This window comes from Amblyomma maculatum, chromosome 11 (genome assembly GCF_055883805.1).
Source record: "Amblyomma maculatum isolate TAMU_Amacu chromosome 11, ASM5588380v1, whole genome shotgun sequence".
In the NCBI taxonomy this organism is placed as follows: Eukaryota; Metazoa; Arthropoda; class Arachnida; order Ixodida; family Ixodidae; genus Amblyomma; species Amblyomma maculatum.
The window spans coordinates 160,176,167-160,195,785 of NC_139354.1; the positions used below are offsets into that span (position 1 = coordinate 160,176,167).

Sequence of the window (19,619 nt, forward strand, 5' to 3'; positions counted from 1 at the left end):
TTAAGCCTTGTAACATTTACCCAAGAAAAAACTATTGCTGAGATGCCCCGTAGTTTGTGTCACACTGCATTGGCAATGGATGTTGTTCACGCAACGACGCAAACGCTGCGGGAAAACGAATTCATGGCACGAGGGCTGGATAGAAACACACGGCTAGCAGACCACATCGCGGGCTCCGTTCCCGGATTTACTTTCAACTCTGCAACCAGAAGCATGGCCGGCGCTTTGCACGGGGCGTATGCTCCTCCAATTAACCTGGTCCTGTGCTATTGCATCCACTTGACCCCTGCGAACTTTTTAATCTCATTCGCCCATCTAACTTTCTGCCGCCCCCTGCTATGCTTTCCTTCCCTTGGAATCCAATTTGTTGTCCTTGTTACCCTTCTAGTATTTTCATACATATCAAACAGGCATTATTGTGGTCGTTTCCAAGGGAAGGAAAGTATAGCAGGGGAGTAACCCCCATTCAACGTGAGTATATCCTGTCAGGCTCGCCAAATATTGTCACGTTGAATGTGTGTTAATTGATCTGCATGTGCGTGCCTGCAGAGCTGGGGGGAGACTGACTCCAAAGTTGCACATAAAATAAAACATAAAAAACGCACTCGCCACATCAAGGAACAACACACAGAAATATTGATACAAATACCTTGGCTGCTGCAGCCAAGAAATGAAAACCAACTTTAGGCCTGCAGTGATTACTTCCAGTTTCCTAATCATTGCAAGATAGCGGCTGCAAGCTCATATGAATGAAGGCATCAAATGCAACCCGCACTTCCCTGCACCCTAGCTCGGTTCTCTGCACCTGGAGGCGGGCGTTGTGCTCCTCGAGCTGGCGCAGGCGCTGAGCCACCCAGAGGCGCACGGCCTGTGCCTGGGCGTGGGCACGCTGGGCCTGGTGTGCGCGCAGCTGCCGCTGCTGGGCCAGCTCCCGCTCGAGACGCAGCACCTCCTCCGCTAGGCGCAGCACCTGCTCACCCATCCACCTCAGCCGCTGCAGCCCACCCCATCCGCCAGCCTCCTGCAAGAAAGACAATTTCTCTCAAGAGGCCCTCACGCTCAGCATGGCTCCACCAATGGGAGGGAATGCCCTCTTACACCGGGCTTAAACGGCAGAGGATCCCACAGCACAATCACCTTTGAAACACCTACAAGCCTATAGACCATCTACAAACACGCACACTCATTGCACAACTTAAACTCCACCAATGGTACTGTACCCTCACTCTACAAACCAGAGTGCCCGCACTGTGGAAAAATAGGGGAATCCATTCTGCACAGCAACGACTCCAACCAGGTGCAGGCCACTAGACTGTCGGACAAGACAGACAACCCAAGGCTTTTAAAATTTTTAATTAATCAATCGATCTCTATGGCTTTCAGTGCAACACCAAGACGCCAAAGAAGGAAGAATTACAAACTCAGCGTTGTGTTTGTACTTCCTTTCTTCGACTGCGTGCCGCCAAGCTCAAAACCATAGACAAATCAGATACCAACCAGCCCAAATATTCTACTGAAGTATTTATAAATCACATTCGCCTTTCCTTCAGGCCTCTGTTCATCCTTCCTATTTCTTTGGCCACGTGTCGTTGCACTGAAAACAATGGACTTGTTGCTCTGTCCTGTTGGTTTCTTCCTCGTCCTTTGTCTTTTTGCGGGGTTTCAAGATGCATTCTAAGACTTAAACATACCAACAAGCCCAACAACTCTACTGAAGTATGTTTCTTATAAATCAGGCTCGCCTTTCCTTGAGCGGTGTTTATCCTTTTTCTTCTTTCCTTTGGATATGCTGTAGTGCTGAAAACCATGAACTTTCGGGCAGCTGATGCAACATAATTACGTCGCCGACGTGTTTTACACCCGGAAATAATATCGAACTTATCCATGGATGCACATTTGAGCAGTGTACTAAGAAACACACCGGAGCAGCAAGAAATTAGGCCCCCAGGGGCTTGCCATTTGTAGTTACGCTGATGTTGGCACTCGCAACAAGTTTTGGCAGCGCAAGTACCGCTTTACGAAAATCAAAATGCAGGCAGCCTGCACATCGTTCATTCTTCTGTCGTATTTTGCACCAAATGTGAGTAAACAGCATGAAAATCACAGCACAGACACAGCTAGCGCAACACAACCCTTCAACATTGCATTGATTGCGTCACATTGTGCGGTTTACTGAAGGTCTGATAGATGGCAGCAATTTTGCATAAGGTTGTAGACCCCACCATTACAAACCACGGCAATGTAGAAAATACATGCACATTGAAGGAGGGCGCTTGTCCTGTGTGGTCTCTTCCTTCAGTGTGCTCGTCTTTTTTGCACTTTCGTTTCCATTATGAGCATAGCATATTCTTGCATCACCAAAAAGCAAATAAAAAGTTCCGTCTGGCTGACATCACTAAAAAACAAACAACTTGCATCCCAAATGGCAAGATTACTGTGACTGAAGAAAAGAGCACAGAAGCAGAATGTAGCTAGATTGAGTGTAGAGTGAGTCAAGCGTTTTGAGGCACGATTCTGCAGCAGTACATGGATGCAAAGAGAAAAGGTAAAGCAGCCATCTCGGTCTTCTAGGGTTAAACAAGCCCACTCTTTTTGAATCGGTGGCAGAATACAACAACTGCAATATATTGCACTGCTTTCTCAACATAATCTGGCTTCAACTTGTCATCCAAACGAAAGGAAGAAAAATGTTTTCTCTTGCCACTATGCTCTAAGGTGCGCAAACCCCAATCAAAGGAGGGACATGAGGAATGCTCGCTGATATTGTTCTTTCACTGCAATCTTTTTACTACCACACTAAGATCATTAATGACCTGGTGACAAGGTTTCGCAAGCTGCGCAACAAAATCATTATAATGAACGCAGACCAAGGATGAAGAACATGGGAAAATGCAGGAATTTCGCCTGACTGTTTCCTCAATGTGACCAGACAAAAGGCCTTTACACAGGTTCTACACTCTATACCCTCCAACAAAGGGTTTGGGTGGCTATGAATAAAAAGCAGAAAAATGCTGGCCCATCTGGAGACAGGCCTTTATGACGAACTCTGCCAGACCTCCTGTATTTGCGATGCAGTTCTCATACTCCTTACAGCCACCCACTGTTTTCAGGACAAAACAAATTTTTCAAGTTCGAAATAGTCGTGGCTTGTTTATGGAGACCATCCTTCTGCACTCAAATCTCATAATACACAACCTTAAAGGAAATATACTTCATGTTGTTAAAGCAGCAAAGACGCGTTTTCCGTCATGAACCAGGAATTAATATATTTATCTCAGAATATCAAATAATTAATATTTTGATCTCTCTTGACCTTGTTTAGTTTCATTTCCAATAATAAAAGACGGCTGTGACATGTAACATGCGTTTAGGCCATGTAAAATACAATATACTGCTCATATACATCATTTTAATTCACTATAGCCCTTTTTTAGACAGCCTACTTCAAGAGCATGAATGACAACAAATGACTTATAGCAGCTATATGGCAGTACATTTTTTTTTTCATGCCTCGCGTAACCAACAACTTACACACCAAAGCCATCATTCATTAATCAAACCGAAACAGCATGGGAGAACAAACTGAATTAAAAATTATTTCAGGATCACACGTAAATACCACAATGTGATATATGCATGTTGATTCTTATGCATCAATACCAAGAAGAAAATGTGAATCTTGAGTGTTTTGTCACACTTGGTTCCGAAAAGCAGAACCAGCCCCTATATTAAGATAATTATTAATTCAATTACTTCGAAGAACAAAGATCCCAGCCCAAAAAACAACACTATTTGGTTATTTCAAGCACAAGGTACAGAATACAATGAGCGTGTACACTCCAACTGTATCACAAGTAAATGTTGCAGAAAATTTCACCCGCTAAGAAAGAAAAACAGAAAAAATAGGACAACTTGGCGTTTCACACTTAAGCAGGAGGTGAAATAAAAGGGGAACTGAGGAAGTAACATGCAGGTTGGTAGGCCCCAAGGCTTTGCTGCTTCACGGAACAGGTGGACGATCCTCAGCTGGACATCCAAGGACCCACTGCTTGTAGGCAAGTTTTGCTGCACACTCGCAGGATATGTGCAATAGAAGGGGGTAGGTGCCACACCAGGGGCAAGGGTATCTTACTCCTGTAATGTAAGCTAGGATACATGTTAGTTTGGATGAGGTCAATGGCCTCAGCTGTAGCCAGTTTCTTGTGTGGAAGGGGGTATTTATATTTCTCCAGCCTCACGTGCTCTGCACAATCACCATATACACTGTGTAGAGACCGCCCAGCTAACTAATTCTCAGGCTAGGCCACCACATTTCCTCTCGAGCCCTTTGGGTCCAGGGATCCATATGCCATAATGGGCTTGCTTGTATTTGGCAAAGTTGAGAACAGCCAATACTCTCGCTAGCGCTTGGCCTTGGGCTTGGCAGCACAGAAATGATGGGCCACACTAACGTCCGAAACTTTCCGGTCCTCGGCCTGTGGTGCGTTGACCTTCCAGTGCCTTCTGACCAGACATCCGTGGCATCATCGATCTTCGTTGAAACCGGCAGCATTGCTGGCATTCCAGACTTGCCATGCTTTCCTGGCCCAAAACCGCTGCCCTGTTCGAACGAACACTGCTGCCACATTGCTTGCCATTTTTCTCTGGATAAGTTAATCCAGCTACAGCCATGGGGAACCTACCTCGTGACCAAGCTATCACCACATCTGGGCAACCTACTGCAATGTACAGGGGTAATCAAAAGTTCCCAGGCCTCAGGAGTATAGTCAGGCAGCTATGATGCCCCCAAATCTCAAAATATCTGTGATAAGTAAAAGCATTATACTAACCTCTGAGACAGCTTTAATGGGATCTCAAGTGTCAGGCTATGCCGACCAGAAGTAGGACCTGTGGCCTGGAAACTTTTGACTACCCTTGGCAGCACTGAAATGGTGGGCCACACTAACCTCCGAAACTTTCTAGTCTTATTTGTGCAGGTGAGCAATCGCATTCTATCTATGCAAAAAGCTAAAGCAACTGCGTGCTATTCGTGCTGCGGAGTCCCCATTGTGCATGCAATACAGTTTATGAATCTTCTTGTGCTATACCCGACTTGCTTCTGATGGCCGACAATACTGAATCTAATCCAGGTAAATCTGCTGAGCCATCTGCACCAGACCTACTCGAAGTCATCCAAGCCATCTAGTCCGGGCAGTTAACTGTGCTTGAAGAGCTAAAATCAATCGTCACCTCTTACCGACCATGAAGATGCAATCAGTGAAGTAAACAACCGCTTTACTAAGATCGAAGGAGATGGTGCTTCCTTTTCTTCAATAAAATCCGAAGTAGACAATATTGTCATGGAGTACAGTCTTGATAAAAGTCATCAAAGAACCCAGAGTGGCAGCAAACTAAGCAGAGCCAGCACCTCAACGTCACAAATTCGGTTTCCTCATCTCGAGGAGGCATGAGCTTGCGATCAGCACTGATCGAAGACAAGAGACAAGACCACCCTATGTCTTCACCTCTTGCTGTCCTGTGTCTGCTACGTTTATCTAATTTTCCGATGTCGCACCACCTGGAATTGTTAAGAATGGCGATGAGTCCGGCACAGGAGCTGCTGCTTTGGACTACCAAGGCAAGAAATTCCAGCCAAAAGAGGTGGAGTGGTAAAGAACAGTGATGGCAAAATGCGACTTGGAGCAGTCGGGGTTTTTTGGCCGGTCATCGACAGTGGCTCCGCATGGGTCAGTACCCTCTATGTGGCCACGCAGGCATAACCTCTTCTGAGCAGCCGAGCGGAGAGACAAAAAGGTCGTTTCTGGCTACGTTTCTCCCTCCTCTTGCTGACGGCACTTCAGCCCTTTTGGCGCAGGTGTGCGCCCAGAGCATGAGACACCGGCAGGCAAAGTGTGAGGTCATCAGCATAAATGCTAAGATGAAGGTGGGGAATGTCGGCAAGTAGCTTGGGCAGGCCTATCAGTGCAACGTTAAAAAGCATCGGCGAAAGGACAGAGCCTTGCGACGTGCCACGGTTTGCCAGAGAGATGATGGAAAGATCTCTCCGGGATCACTCTCGTGCCAGCTTTAAGTGTGCGGTCGACGAGGAAGTCGCGGATGTAAGCATACGTGCGATGTCCGACACCGAGAGCCTGAAGTTGAAGAATCGCTGCATGGAGAACGTTATCGAATGCCTTGGCAACATTGAGGCCAACGATTACTTTCGTGTCTAGTGTGCATCTCATGACTACCTGATGATGGAGAAACATAATGTCTGGCGTCGCTAAATGAGGGCGAAAGCCGAACATTGTGTCTGGAAAGTCTGGTCTGGATAACATGTTCCATCAGCTTCCCAAAGCAGGATGTGAGAGAGATGGGATGGAGGTTGGCCAAGGTTGGTGGTTTGCCCGGCTTGGGAATGAGGACTAGATTGGCGCATTTCCACTCCTGAGGGATGGTACCACTGGTCCAACATTCTTGAAGGTAGTCGGTAAGAGCATCTCATACTTCTTGAATAAGTTGCACCTGTGATGACTGTTGCAAAAGTACACCCAGGTAGGCACTTGGTGGTGAGCGAACGTGATGAGTACTGTAGTGGTGTTCCCGAGCCACCGGAAATCCACAATGGGTGTTACGGTTGCCTCGTAACTCTGCTTGAATTGTGTTTTGATCCCGTCCGAGATCGGCGCCACGAATTGCACCACGGCTCGAAATATCATCTGGAGCGCAGTAGATGGATATCTCATACGCTTTGTTGTCGACAGTGATCTCTTTGAGTTGCATGACCCGTTCAGCTCTTTCGACGACTGGGATGCAGCACCCGAAAGTATTCTGAATCAGGTTAGCTTGTACTAGGTCTTCGTAACGAACAGTGTCCTTGGTGAAGTGAACAACAGTGCAGATCACTTCCAGTAGTTGGTAGGTTGTAATCTTTGAGAGTAGCAGTCCGCCGCGTGGACACACAATCAGCTTTATATCACATGCGGCAGTGACGGCCAGATTGAAGAAACTCTTCAGACTGCCATCAAACGAATCGGAGATTATTTCAGTACAGTTGGCCTCACCTGCTCGGTGACAAAGTCAGAGTATATCATCATCTCATCCCCAGGACGCCCGCCAAAGATACTTCCTGACATCAACTTCCAGGTGCAAGGCAACCCGATCCCTCGCACAAATCAGATCAGGATCTTGGGCTTACATCTACAGGCCAACGGCAGAAACACCATGCTCCAACGCATCAACCAGTCGGTGGTACAGATCGGACGCCTCCTTAAAGGGACACTAAAGACACTCAAAGATGCTACGAAAATTTAATAAACTACATATGGTGACAATGTCGCCGCATATTCAGCAACAAAAAATCGAATAATTACTGAGATATTGCAATAAGAAGTTGAGGTTTTTTCTTGTTCCCATCGGTCGAATTCAAACTGTTTCCTCCAACTACATAGTCTGGTAGAGTGACGCACATTATGACGTAAGCGGGGACTCCGTGATTGCTAGAGCCGGCGCGGCCCACGGCGTCGAGCATTCTTAAGGGCCAACATGGCAACGGCGTACTTGCAATCGACCATTGGCTCACAATAAGTGACGGCCATAGCCAAAATAAATAAAACGATGAAAAGAGTAATTTACCGAGTGATGGGCCCATAAAGGAAGAAAAAAAAAACAGAGCGCTTGTAATGCATAATACTTTACGTGTTTCTCAAGCTTTTGCGCCCCTTCTTATGTTGCGTATAAACAAACCGAGCCCTCGGTCATCGCAACGCTTCCCAAAATGTTTACATACAAATAAGATTTAGTTACCAGCAAAATCGTGTCCTCGCTGCTGCACTTGCCAGTTTTGAAGCTTCGTCGCACTTTTTTCCTTCAATGTTTGTGCTACAGCTCTGTTCAGCTAAAATTACGTCCACGGTAGCAGAGCATGACCGAAGAGCCAGCGCCCCTAAATTTGCCAGCGCTGTGAAATTCGACATGTTAAAATGGTTCCAGTGCACAATATAATGCGCATAGGCGTTCAGAACATTAGTTTCAAGTCGTGAGAGCAGGCAGCATGCTCCGATGGTCAAAAAGTTGCAATTTTTAGACCGGCAGCAATGGCCCGTACACCTCATAACCTCGAAACGTGTTCCATTATAAATGCGGCCATGACATATTATTGCCGCGAAACCTTCAAAACTGTATGTTTTTTAACAGCCGCCGGCATACGGCCTTATCACTATGATTCTGGATCGCATATCAGTTCCGTATTCTTTGTTTGTTAATGCTCGATGTCGCGAGTCACACCTTTATCAGTTTCGTTGTAGCACAAGATGCACCGAGATCTGTCTCGAAGATTCCGGCCACTCGCGTGTCTTTCTACAATGTTCCAGCCTGTGCTGGTAGCTGTCTGCGACGTTATCTAGATTGTTCTGAGCAGCCTTTTAGTTGAGCGTTGACGAGTGCGACGGGCATTCTTTGTTCGACGATCGACGAGCACGTTTGTTGCTACCGCCGCCGCCGAGTTGCTTAGTTCTTTTGCGGGCGCAAGTCAGCCCAATAAAGAGTTAATTTCAGTACCATCAAGCCTATGTCTTCTTTTGGTGTCAACAGCCTTGTCACCACTACGTGACATCTGGTAGAGGTGCTGCCCTTGATCCTTCAAGCGAAGACCTCAGCCTTGTTCCTGTCACCCTGGGAGACCAGCCTACGGGTCATCGAGCCAGCCGCCGACTCCAAGGTCTACAACCGGAACACGGTCTGCTGCCTGACCCCGTTCGACTCAGGAAGGCATGAACTTTGGAAATGGCTCAGCCAACAGCACCAGTCGTCGTCGTGCAGCCCCGGGAGCCCCCCCATCTTCCAAGGACTGCCCAGTGAAGATGCGGGAGACTGGATGAACCTTTTCGACCATGTGGCAGAATTCAACGGCTTGAATGATGCTGCGAAACTCAGGCAAGTTTGTGAAGTCCAGCAGGCACTGGGCGTTCCTAAAGCAACGGCTACAACAGTTCCAGCACAAGAGACAACAACGATGAACTATGCTGCTGCATTACGTTGCCCTGCACCCCGACGTGATGACTTTTCCAAGCCCTCGCTGCTACCCTCCTGCTCCTGAAAGCCACCCCTTGGCCCCAGCCCGCCAAGCCTACCAATGACCCTCAAGCCCCAGGAATTGCGACGCCTGGAGAACAGCGAACAACCGGCCATTATGCTTACACTGCGGTGAAGCCGGCCACATTCTGCGCCACTGCCCGTACCGACGAATCGGCCTCCGCGGATTTGCAGTCGACGCTCCACGACCACGCCCAGGTGAACGACCTCAAGAAATCGACAATTATCTGCGTAGCGGTGAGACTGCGCCTCCAAACCGTCGGTTCAGGTCTCCGTCGCCGAAAAGGGCCCACTTTGCGTGGCCAGGCTATAACTATGATGAGAGTGTGCGCGGAAGGTCCCCAAGCCCGCGCAGAGGAAACAAAGCAACCTTTGGAGGCGAGGTTGCTTCATGGCGAAAACACGAAGATCCAGCATCGCCGACGATGAGTCACGACGACGCAGCCATTAAATCGCCAATCCACAAGACGACAAGGTCGATGAGATCACGACCAGACTTCAAGTTGTCATCGCCACCCAGCGACGTTACGACGGTGTGCCCCGGCCACGACCTCAGCACAAGACAAAGCAGAGATCGAACACCGAAGCCAGCGTGCAATACTAGGACGCGAATAAGTGACCTTGAGGTTGCTGTCGATGGACGCACGGTTACCGCCCTAGTGGACACCGGTGCCGACTACTCTGTCATCAGTGGAGCTTTCGCCGCCCAGCTCCAGAAAGTGACAACCACTTGGGACGGCCCGCTATCCACACCGCTGGTGGTAACCTTATTACGCCGTCGGGGCGATGCACCACAAAGGTTACAGTAAATGAATGTACCTACCCTACTAGCTTTGTCCTCCTACAACACTGTTCCCGCGATGTGATTCTGGGCATAGATTTTCTGAACGAACATCGAGCGATCATCGACCTCCGATCCGAACTCATCAAGCTCTCGACCGACAAAGCCGTACCTGCTACGAGAACTTCGACGCATCATGTCACTCTCAACGTCCTCGACGGAGAATTGACCATACCGCCCCGATCAAGCGTCGCAGTCAGCGTAGGTAGCGCAGACATCAAAACCGCTGAAGGCATCGTCAAAGAAAATATCCCATTCCTCTTGGAACGAGGTGTCAGCATCGCAAGAGGCATCACGAAATTCCGGAGCGGACAAGCTCAGGTGCTGGTAACAAACTTTACCGAAGAATACCGGCATCTCAACAAGGGCACGACGATCGCTTTTCTCGACGAATTAGCACACCTCAAAGACGTATTCGCCCTCCACGACCAACCACTGGAAGATGCACCGAACCACTTCCGTCAGCCCACATTTGACATCAATCCGGCATTGATCCACAGCAGGAAGGACCAGATTCGCAGTCTTCTTTGAAGCTACAGGGAGTGCTTCTCGTCGTCGTCGAAGGTACGACAAACACCACTGGCCAAGCACCGCATTATAACAGATGAACACGCCCGACCTCTGCGCCAAAGCCCCTATCGTGTATCGCCGCGAGAACGCCAAGCAGCCATACGAGGTTAAGTTGAGGAAATCCTGCGTGATGACGTAATCCAGCCATCGAACAGCCCCTGGACGGCACCAGTCATTTTGCTGAAGACAAAAGATGGCACGCTTTGCTTCTGCGTTGATTACCGCCGCTTGAATAGCATAACTAAGAAGGATGTCTACCCGCTTCCTCACATCGACGACACTCTCGACCGGCTCTGCAATGCAAGGTACTTCTCATCGATGGACCTGAAGAGCGGATATTGGCAAATTGAGGTCGACGAAAGAGATTGCGAGAAGACCGCATTCATCACACCGGATGGCCTTTTTGAGTTCAAGGTGATGCCATTTGGCCTCTCCTCCGCACCAGCCACGTTTCAACGAGTAATGGACACAGTCCTGGCAGACGAAGTGGCAAATTTGTTTGGTATATTTGGACGACGTTGTTGTCTTCTCGTCAAACTTTCAAGACCACCTAAAATGACTGCAGACAGTGCTGGAAGCCATGAAGTCATCGGGACTAACGCTAAGAGCAGAGAAGTGCCACTTCGCCTACGAAGAACTGCGGTTCCTAGGTCACATCGTTAGCAAGGACGGTATTAGCCCAGGCCCCGGGAAAACAGCTGCAATCGCACAATTCCCACCGCCTGCCGACAAGAAAGCTGTGCGCCGATTCCTTGGGCTGCGCGCTTATTACCAACGATTTGTCAGAAACTTTTCGCGCATCGCCGAAAATGTTTACGCACCTTACAAAGACTGCCGTACCTTTGAAATGGGAAGTGCCGCAAAGAGAAGCCTTCGATGAACTTAAGCGCCGCCTGCAGTGCCCTCCTGTACTTGGCCACTTTGATGAAAACGCCGAGACCAAAATTCACACTGACGCGAGCAGTGTGGACCTAGGAACCGTTCTCGTCCAGAAGAGTGCCAGACAGGAAAAAGTAATCGCGTACGCTAGCAGGTCCCTCACAAAAGCCGAAGTCAATTACTCGACGACCGAGAAGGAGTGCCTTGCGATCATCTGGGCCACTTCTAAATTTCGTCTATACCTATACGGCCGACCATTCAAGGTGGTAAGTGACCATCACGCGTTCTGCTGGCTGGCTAATTTGAAAGATGCCTCTGGCCGCCTTGCCAGATGAAGCCTATGACTTCAAGAATTTGACTTGACTGTAGTCTATAAGTCGGGCAGGAAGCCTTCCGACACAGACTGTTTATCCCGCGCTCCCGTCGACGCTCCCCCGAAGGACGATGACGACGACGCCTTTTTGGGACTGATAAGCGCCAGCTGTTTCGCAGAGCAACAGCGATCAGACCCTGAGCTGAAAGCGCTAGCCGATTACTTAGAAGGAAAGACCGCTTCCCCTCCTGGTGTGTTCAGGCGACATTTATCATCGTTCGCGTTAAGCAATGACCTCCTCGTGAAGAACTTTGCACCCAACAAAGCCGCGCAGCTTCTTGTAGTGCCTAAAAACCTCCGGCAGGAAATTCTGCAGGCGTTGCACTATGAGCCCACAGCAGGCCATCTCGGACTTGCGCGCACATTGCGTCGAATCCAAGAGAAGTACTACTGGCCGTGACTGCCTGCCGAAGTTGTCCACTATGTGAAGACGTGTCACAAGTGCCAATGACACAAGACGCTGCCGATCAGACCAGCAGGACTACTAAACACGATTCCGCCCCCAATCCTGCCCTTTCAACAAATTGGGATGGATCTCCTCGGCCCCTTTCCATCTTCGCCTATGGGTAACAAGTGGATCATCGTGGATCACTGACTACCTTACCCGTTACGCCGAAGCAAGAGCACTACCAAATGGTACCGCGGCAGAAGTCGCCAAATTTTTTGTCGAACAAATTCTCTTGCGACATGGCGCCCCAGAAGTGCTCATCACGGACAGGGGAACGGTGTTTACGGCAGAGTTGACGCAAGCCATCCTGGAATACAGTTTTTTTTTATCCTCCAAAAAACAGCGCGAACAAACGAGGACGACAGGAAGAAACCACAGGAACAAGCACTGTGCGAGTTGGTGATACATCATCCAAAAAACAGCGCAAACAAACGGGGACGACAGGAAGAAACCACAGGAACAAGCGCTGTTTAAGTTGGTGATACATCATCCAAAAAACAGCACGAACATTGTTCCTGTGGTTTCTTCCTGTCGTCCCCATTTGTTCGCACTGTTTTTTGGATGATGTATCACCAACTCGTCCGCTTAACTATCCTGTTGGAATACAGTCATACAAGCCATCGACGAACAACTGCTTACCATCCCCAGACCAATAGCCTTACGGAGTGCCTGAATAAAACGATCGCGGAGATGATCGCCATGTACGTCGACGCTGAACACAAGACCTGGGATGCCATCTTGCCGTATGTGATCTTCGCATATAACACGGTAGTCCAGGAGACGACCAGAGCGACTCCGTTTAAGCTTGTGTACGGCAGGGAGCCCACGCCGAAACTCGACTCAATGCTGCCGCACGTAACCAACGAGGACAACACTGACATCGCCGCCAACCTGCAAAGGAAGCCTGACGATTCGCACTGCTGCGTATTAAAGACCAACAGCGCACCGACAGCCGACGATACAACTTACGACAACGCCACGCAGAGTACAATGCAGGAGATCAAGTGTGGGTTTGGACATCAATTCGCCGTCGCGGACTAAGTGAAATGTTGCGTCGATACTATGGGCCGTACAAAATCATTCGACAGGAAGAAACCACAGGAACAAGCGCTGTTTAAGTTGGCTGCGTCGGACCACTGGACTATGAAGTCATTCCCGACAGAACATCAGCATCATAACGGCGACGCGCACGCCCAGAAATTGTGCATGTTGTATGACTGAAGCCTTATTACGCGTGTTAAAGAATCTGTGGTGTTTAAACTTTGCAGTGTTTATGTATAAGTTGCTTTGTTTTGGAACATCGAGACGATGTTTTTTTAAGGGGGGAGTAATGCCGCGAAACCTTCAAAACTGTATTTGTTTTTTTTTTAACAGCCGCCGGCATACGGCCTTATCACTCTGATTCTGGATCGCGTATCAGTTCCGTAGTCTTTGTTTGTTAATGCTCGATGTCGCGAGTCGCACCTTTATCAGTTTCGTTGTAGCACAAGATGCACTGAGATTTGTCTCGAAGATTCCAGCCACTCGCGTGTCTTTCTACAATGTTCCAGCCTGTGCTGGTAGCTGTCTGCGACGTTATTTAGATTGTTCTGAGCAGCCTTTAAATTGAGCGTTGACGAGTGCGACGGGCATTTTTTGTTCGACGATCGACGAGAAAGTTTGTTGCTATCGCCGCCGCCGAGTTGCTCAGTTCTTTTGAGGGCGCAAGTCAGCCCAATAAAGAGTTAATTTCAGTACCATCAAGCCTGTGTCTTCTTTTGGTGTCAACAGCCTTGTCACCACTACGTGGCAATATGCAGAAATCTTTCCTGGCTTCCTAAGACTCGGCGTAGCCGAGTGGTTAGCGCCGAACGTAATGGAGCAAGAAGTGGTGAGTTCGAATCCAGTTAATGGTGGTGCTTTTTTTTTTCTACAAATTCTTTTTTTTTACCGTTTTTTAAGGTATTTGTGGTACTTCGTTATTTTTAGTTTTTACTTTTTATCCGAGGCCCTCTTTCCGCCGGGCGACCAGAGCAATAAGCGAGGATGCAATAGGGGAACAATGACATTCGGAATAAGATCGACGCTCTCCTTGGTATGAGCAGCATATCCCTTTTGTTTACAATGCATGCAAATAGTATGTTGAAGCTCTTGTTGCCACAGTATATGGGACAGATGTGCAATGTTTAGTGAACAATTGAATGATAATGCATTTCTCCTTCAGCACTTAGCATATGTATGCTTTTCGTGGTGTATGTAGCTGCAGTCAAGCGGTCAGGTCAGAGTTAGCTGGAGCTCGCAGTCGAAGTGGCGACAGCGGCGATATGCTGGCTCAAAAGTGTGAACGAAGGAGCGTATCGGCGGAAGCGGATTTCGCTCGCTCGCGCCTCTGAATGCTCAAATGTGAACGAGCCAGGCGCATCTGCTGCTCCAAGCTCGTAATTCAGGTGCTGCAGGTCCAAACTTGAAACTATCCGAGCACGCATGAAGTGCCTGAGCCGGAACATAACCGGCGCCTCCAAGTATATTTTTGTATTTGCCTTGCAGCGTTCACATTGTCTTTTCGCTGTCGTTTACGTATGATAAAAGCGTAGACAAAACCTACGACTGCATTCAAATGGGCAACGTAATTCGCATTTGTCAACCTGCGGGATCCCTAGCGCGTCACGTGATTTGTAATTGGGAGTTTCGGCTGTTGCGGCAATACCTGTATTTCTGTTCTTCCTCTTTACTACCTTATACAAGCTCTGTTTTCAGTAAGAGTGGATTTTTTGTAATCAGGAATTGGCATTCTATCGATGCAAGCCCACTTCAGTTTTCTCTTTAGTGTCCCTTTAAGCGAGTCCCCAACAAGCATCATGGCATGCAAGAGTCCAACCTCCTGCGCTTAGTCTCGTTCAAGCTTTCATCTGCTCCCGCATCACCTACACTGCACCCTACCTACGTCTCACTCGTGCCGAAAGCAAATGGCTAGAGGCGTCACTTAGAAAAGCGTACAAGATGGCCCTGGGTCTTCCCATGTCCACGGCTATCCATAAGTTCATGGCTCTTGGAATCTCCAATACTGTGAGCGAACTGATCGAAGCAATCCTCACTGCCCAATACGAGCGGCTCTCTCACACGTGCTGGCCGAGCGGTACCGCAGCAAGTTGAGATCTTCCCGCCGAGAGTGGCCCCAAGTTATGCTGAACTGACCCCGGAATATCGCCTAAATCTCCACATCTTTCCCATTCCAAAATGGATGCACCCAGAACACGTCGAGAGAGGCGCCGTCCATGCATGTCAATTCGAGAAACGCTTCAGCGAACGTCCGGACATCACGTATACAGATGCCTCTTACCATCCCTCGAAGCCAGCGATAGTGGCAACAGCTCTCGCCCCTCACCACAGCTGGTGCACAGCCTGCAGCATTCGCAATGCAGAAACAGTCACCGCAGCTGAGGAGGCTGTCATTGCGCTAGTGCTAGCTGACCCTAATAACAAAATCGTCATCAGTGATTCAACAGGCTATCCGCAACAACGATGCCGGCCATATCACTTACCAGGCGTTACACATTCTACTTTCTACTGCACCCTCTTCCATCTCTCGCTTACTTTTTTGGGCTCAAGCCCACGAGTCACTCAGCGGAAATGCCCAGGCGCACACTCTCGCTCGAGATCTCAGCTGCTGAGCCAAGAGTATGATCAGCCACCCCGCTTCCCTTACACTAATATCTCATGCGCTTCTCTACTCACATGCTCCAGCACTACAGACGAAAGATGCCCATATTTTCCCGCACACCGTGATCTAACAAGACGCAAAGCTGTCCAATGGCGCAAACTACGAACTGGCAGCTTCCCATACCCCCTCTTATACAGCAGGATCTTTCCGCAAATGACAGCCCCCATGTGCAAACACTGCTCAAATCTAGCCACTCTCATATACATGACATGGACTTGTATACACTACAACATAGACAACTCAAACACCCCAAAGATGTGGGAGTCTCTCCTGCATACTTCCGAGCCAGCAGACAAACGTCGGCTTATCCAGCGCATGGTGGAGGCCGCGACATCCCAAAGGATCCCTGCCGGCCTCGTCTAAGCCAGCGCAACCGGTCTTTTGACTGGTCCATAAAAGAGATCACCACCGCCACCCCCGCTGGCAGACACTGAACATTTCTTGTGCCATCTACGCCGGCACAACTATATCCTCCTCACCACCAAGTCCAAACCCTTTCGAGGACATGTCAACAGGAGTTTGAGTGTGCAAGTGCATGATATGACAGTGGTCAGGACACTCTCTCAACTATGGGCACGTGCTTCACTTAGGGAGCCTGGGAACACAAACTCTATAAAACTATGAGTGTGTCCAGGCATTGGTGTTCCTTGTTCTTAGCTTTTGTTCTAGTTCTGGCTGTTTCCTCAAACATCTAAGATGTAAATAAACAGTCTTCTTCATCCAGTTGAGATGAAGCAAAGGGCAGTCCAAAATGGCAAAGCTGTAACTCCAATTGAAGGAAGGTGCGAGAATTTAGACCACCAAGAACATGCTCAAGAACCATGCTGTAGACTCTGAAAGTCACAAAAGACTGCGCCCGAGCGCACACTGGCAAACCTTGATCAGAGCTTTCACGACGGAAAGTGGGATGCGACGCAGAGTGTTCAAGATAGGCGAAAATGTTAAGAAATTTCTACATCCGTTGGAAAGCATCTGTGAGATTTCAAAATTAGCCAAGAACATTTGTAGTCACATGCTACTGTCTGTATTGCCGCAAGAGGCTGCTTATGTCTCTGTGTCTATCAGATGAGGATATGGATGACTATGAATGAGCTAGGACAGCTTTATGTCGGCGTTAGAAGTTAGGACGGATTACCTCACTGGTAGGATGCGCTTCGATGTCACAACCAAACAATGTGACCTCCGTCCCGAGAAGATCCGCTCAGCTTCCGAACGTTGCCGAGTTGCCAAATTGTGAAGTTGCAATTAAGAAAACAGCTTCTAACTGGAACCAATGGAAAAGAAAAACGAAAATCCCTAAGAGAGAGGTCGTTGCGGTGAGAGAGACCATGGTTCAGCCCAGCCGCATTGGCACGTGCACAGGAAGGGGACCCAGTGCAAGAGGCAACCGGACACGGAGAGAAAGCATGAAAATGAGAAAAGCTGACCCTAGTCCGAAGGGAAGCAGCACACTGAGTTGAATAAGCATGACTACTTCAACTAGGGTAGTCTTTTGATGCATGATTTCACCCCATTTAGTTTTGTATAAGTATTCATTGTTCTTTTTTTTTTTCTTTCTTTTTTGTGCGTGTTCTGTCAATACCAATGCTGTCCAGGGTCAGTTTTTTGTACTTTCTTTTATACCGTGCCTCTCCTGCTTGGACCATGTTTGGTCCGCAGTATGTGATAAAAAAAAAAAAAAAAAAAACACCACGAGAGATAAGCTGGTCTTAGCATCCAACCGGCGCTGACAAAAAAAAAGAAAAAGTGGAGGTGCCCAAAGGTACAGTTCGCAAACCTGAAGTTGAGGATGCTCTTGGAAAGTGTACACAGAACAGTGTGGAACAGTTCCACCACATGGCTTGTGACACAGGGGAGCTAGATGACCTGATCGGACATCCTCAGAAAAGTGAGCTTGAGGTAGGGAGCTGTTCGGTAGATAATCTAGAGTGCCCTTGGCTGCGATATTTGTGAAGGCGCTGTTCGTGAACCGGAAGAGCAGTGTACCTGCAGTGTCTATGGGGATCCCGGAGAGTTGGTTAACGAACACGAGGAGCATGAGAAAGGCACGCAGCCGCGAGAAGGGAAAAGAGCATCACTTCTGGAGCTGAAAGAGAACGAAGACCCTGAGTTAGCAGTGCTAATGAACTCTGATGAAGAGAAGGGTGAGAATGTTTTGAATCCCAAAGAAAACATCCGTACCGTGTATCAGAAACACGGGAGAGTAGATTCTCATCGTGCAACATGTGCGGATAGTAAGCCCCAGAAAAAGTGAGGAGCTATTATTGTCTAAAAGCACTAAGTTTGCAGACTTGAATTCTAGTGTGCGACAGTCTATGAATTAGACAGGCAGAGTGCACTGATTTTGGGCCGCACGAATGCTGAAAGCGAGAGGTCATTAGTAGTTGAGCTACACAGGCCAGAACATCTCAGTGTGTGGAGGACTGCAAAGTAGGAGTAGCGGAGTATGCAGGCCAACGAAATGTGCAAGTGGGATCGTCACGATTCAGGAGCAATGACGCTGCGCTTCAAGAGTAATGAGAAGGCCATCTTAGAGCCGAAGGAAGAGTCTTCATGTTGTGCAGGTCAAAAGCCACAGAAGGTTTTCTTCGCAAAGCGCGCATGGCGCTCCCTAGACGTGCAAAAAGAAATAGAGCAAATGGTAGATGGAGACAGGCAAATGACGGTCATGTGTTACAGAAGCAACAGGAATGCTAGATGCTCAAAGCAAAACCCTTCCTGCGGGATGTCTCGGAAACGTGCTAAAGCAGTTCGTGATCAGGCAACGTTTGCAAGAGGTTCAAGCGCTAGCTGAAGAAAAGTCAAAAGAAATGTGCTTTTATGAACCACACCAGGTGCGAAGTCCCTGAAAATGTGGCAGGACTCGGAAAGAGTAAAAAGGTGGCGTCCAGAAAAAAAGGCAGTGGGATTGCAGGTAAAGCAGCCTGAGACATCTAGAGGGAATAGGCGGCACGGTACTCAGAACAGATTAGCACACAATTCAAGACTAAAGAAAAAAAATGCCTATGCAGGTTCACCATGCACACCTAGGTAAAGAATCGACAGTCAAATGTGCAGAACCACTTTGTCGAAAGCAGTAGGAGAAGCCCAGATGGCAGTCAAGCAGGGACTTGTCGCAAAGCCTTTCATCACGCCTTGACTGAGCTACACAGAAACCGGCCATGACCCCACAGGGTGCGCCTGAAATAGTAATCGTTTTGACAGGTCAGAAGTTTTCATCACCTCCGCATACCATATTTAAGCAGCTGCTTCTTTCCTTATTTTTTTTTTTCACCCGTGGGATCTGGCAACGGAGCGAAAGCTACCTTGTCTTGTGCTAATGCTTTGAGATTATCCAAAAATGTGTGTTTCATTGCGAAATTTCAAAACGTATGTGCCTTTTAGATGCCAGTGACAAATGTCAGTAACATCAATGCTACCAGGAAAGGAAAAGGAGGCAATCAGAAGAGCTCGCAGTCTCACATCGACGAGACAGACGCACTGATGAGATGTTTAAATGCAGCTTGAGGCACAGAGTTGTCCAGTGCTAGTTAAATATTTCAGTAATCGTTACTCTCGGGTGCATAGACAGCTGGCCACTGCAGAATTGCCATCCTTAACTACTGCTAACGGTGACGTTTGAGGAACAAGCTTGCCGATCGAAGACTGCCACTTTTGATCAATCTCAATTTTGAGCATTGATGCTGCTTCGATGAGAGCTCCATTGTATGGAATGTGAGTGGTGTTGATGAAAATT

The 19,619-nt window shown here is 48.3% G+C and overlaps 1 protein-coding gene across 5 annotated transcripts in view; it reads right to left on the reverse strand.

The window, feature by feature from the left end:
- Positions 1-19,619, reverse strand: part of LOC146175281 (uncharacterized protein CG43867) — a 429,718-nt gene that overhangs the window by 374,153 nt on the left and 35,946 nt on the right. For all 5 annotated transcript variants that reach the window (XM_084584707.1, XM_084584708.1, XM_084584706.1 and 2 more), the window contains exon 2: positions 806-1,021. In XM_084584707.1, the coding sequence (XP_084440833.1) occupies positions 806-982 (177 nt within the window). In that variant the 5' untranslated portion in view covers positions 983-1,021. The remainder of the gene's footprint in view (positions 1-805; positions 1,022-19,619) is intronic.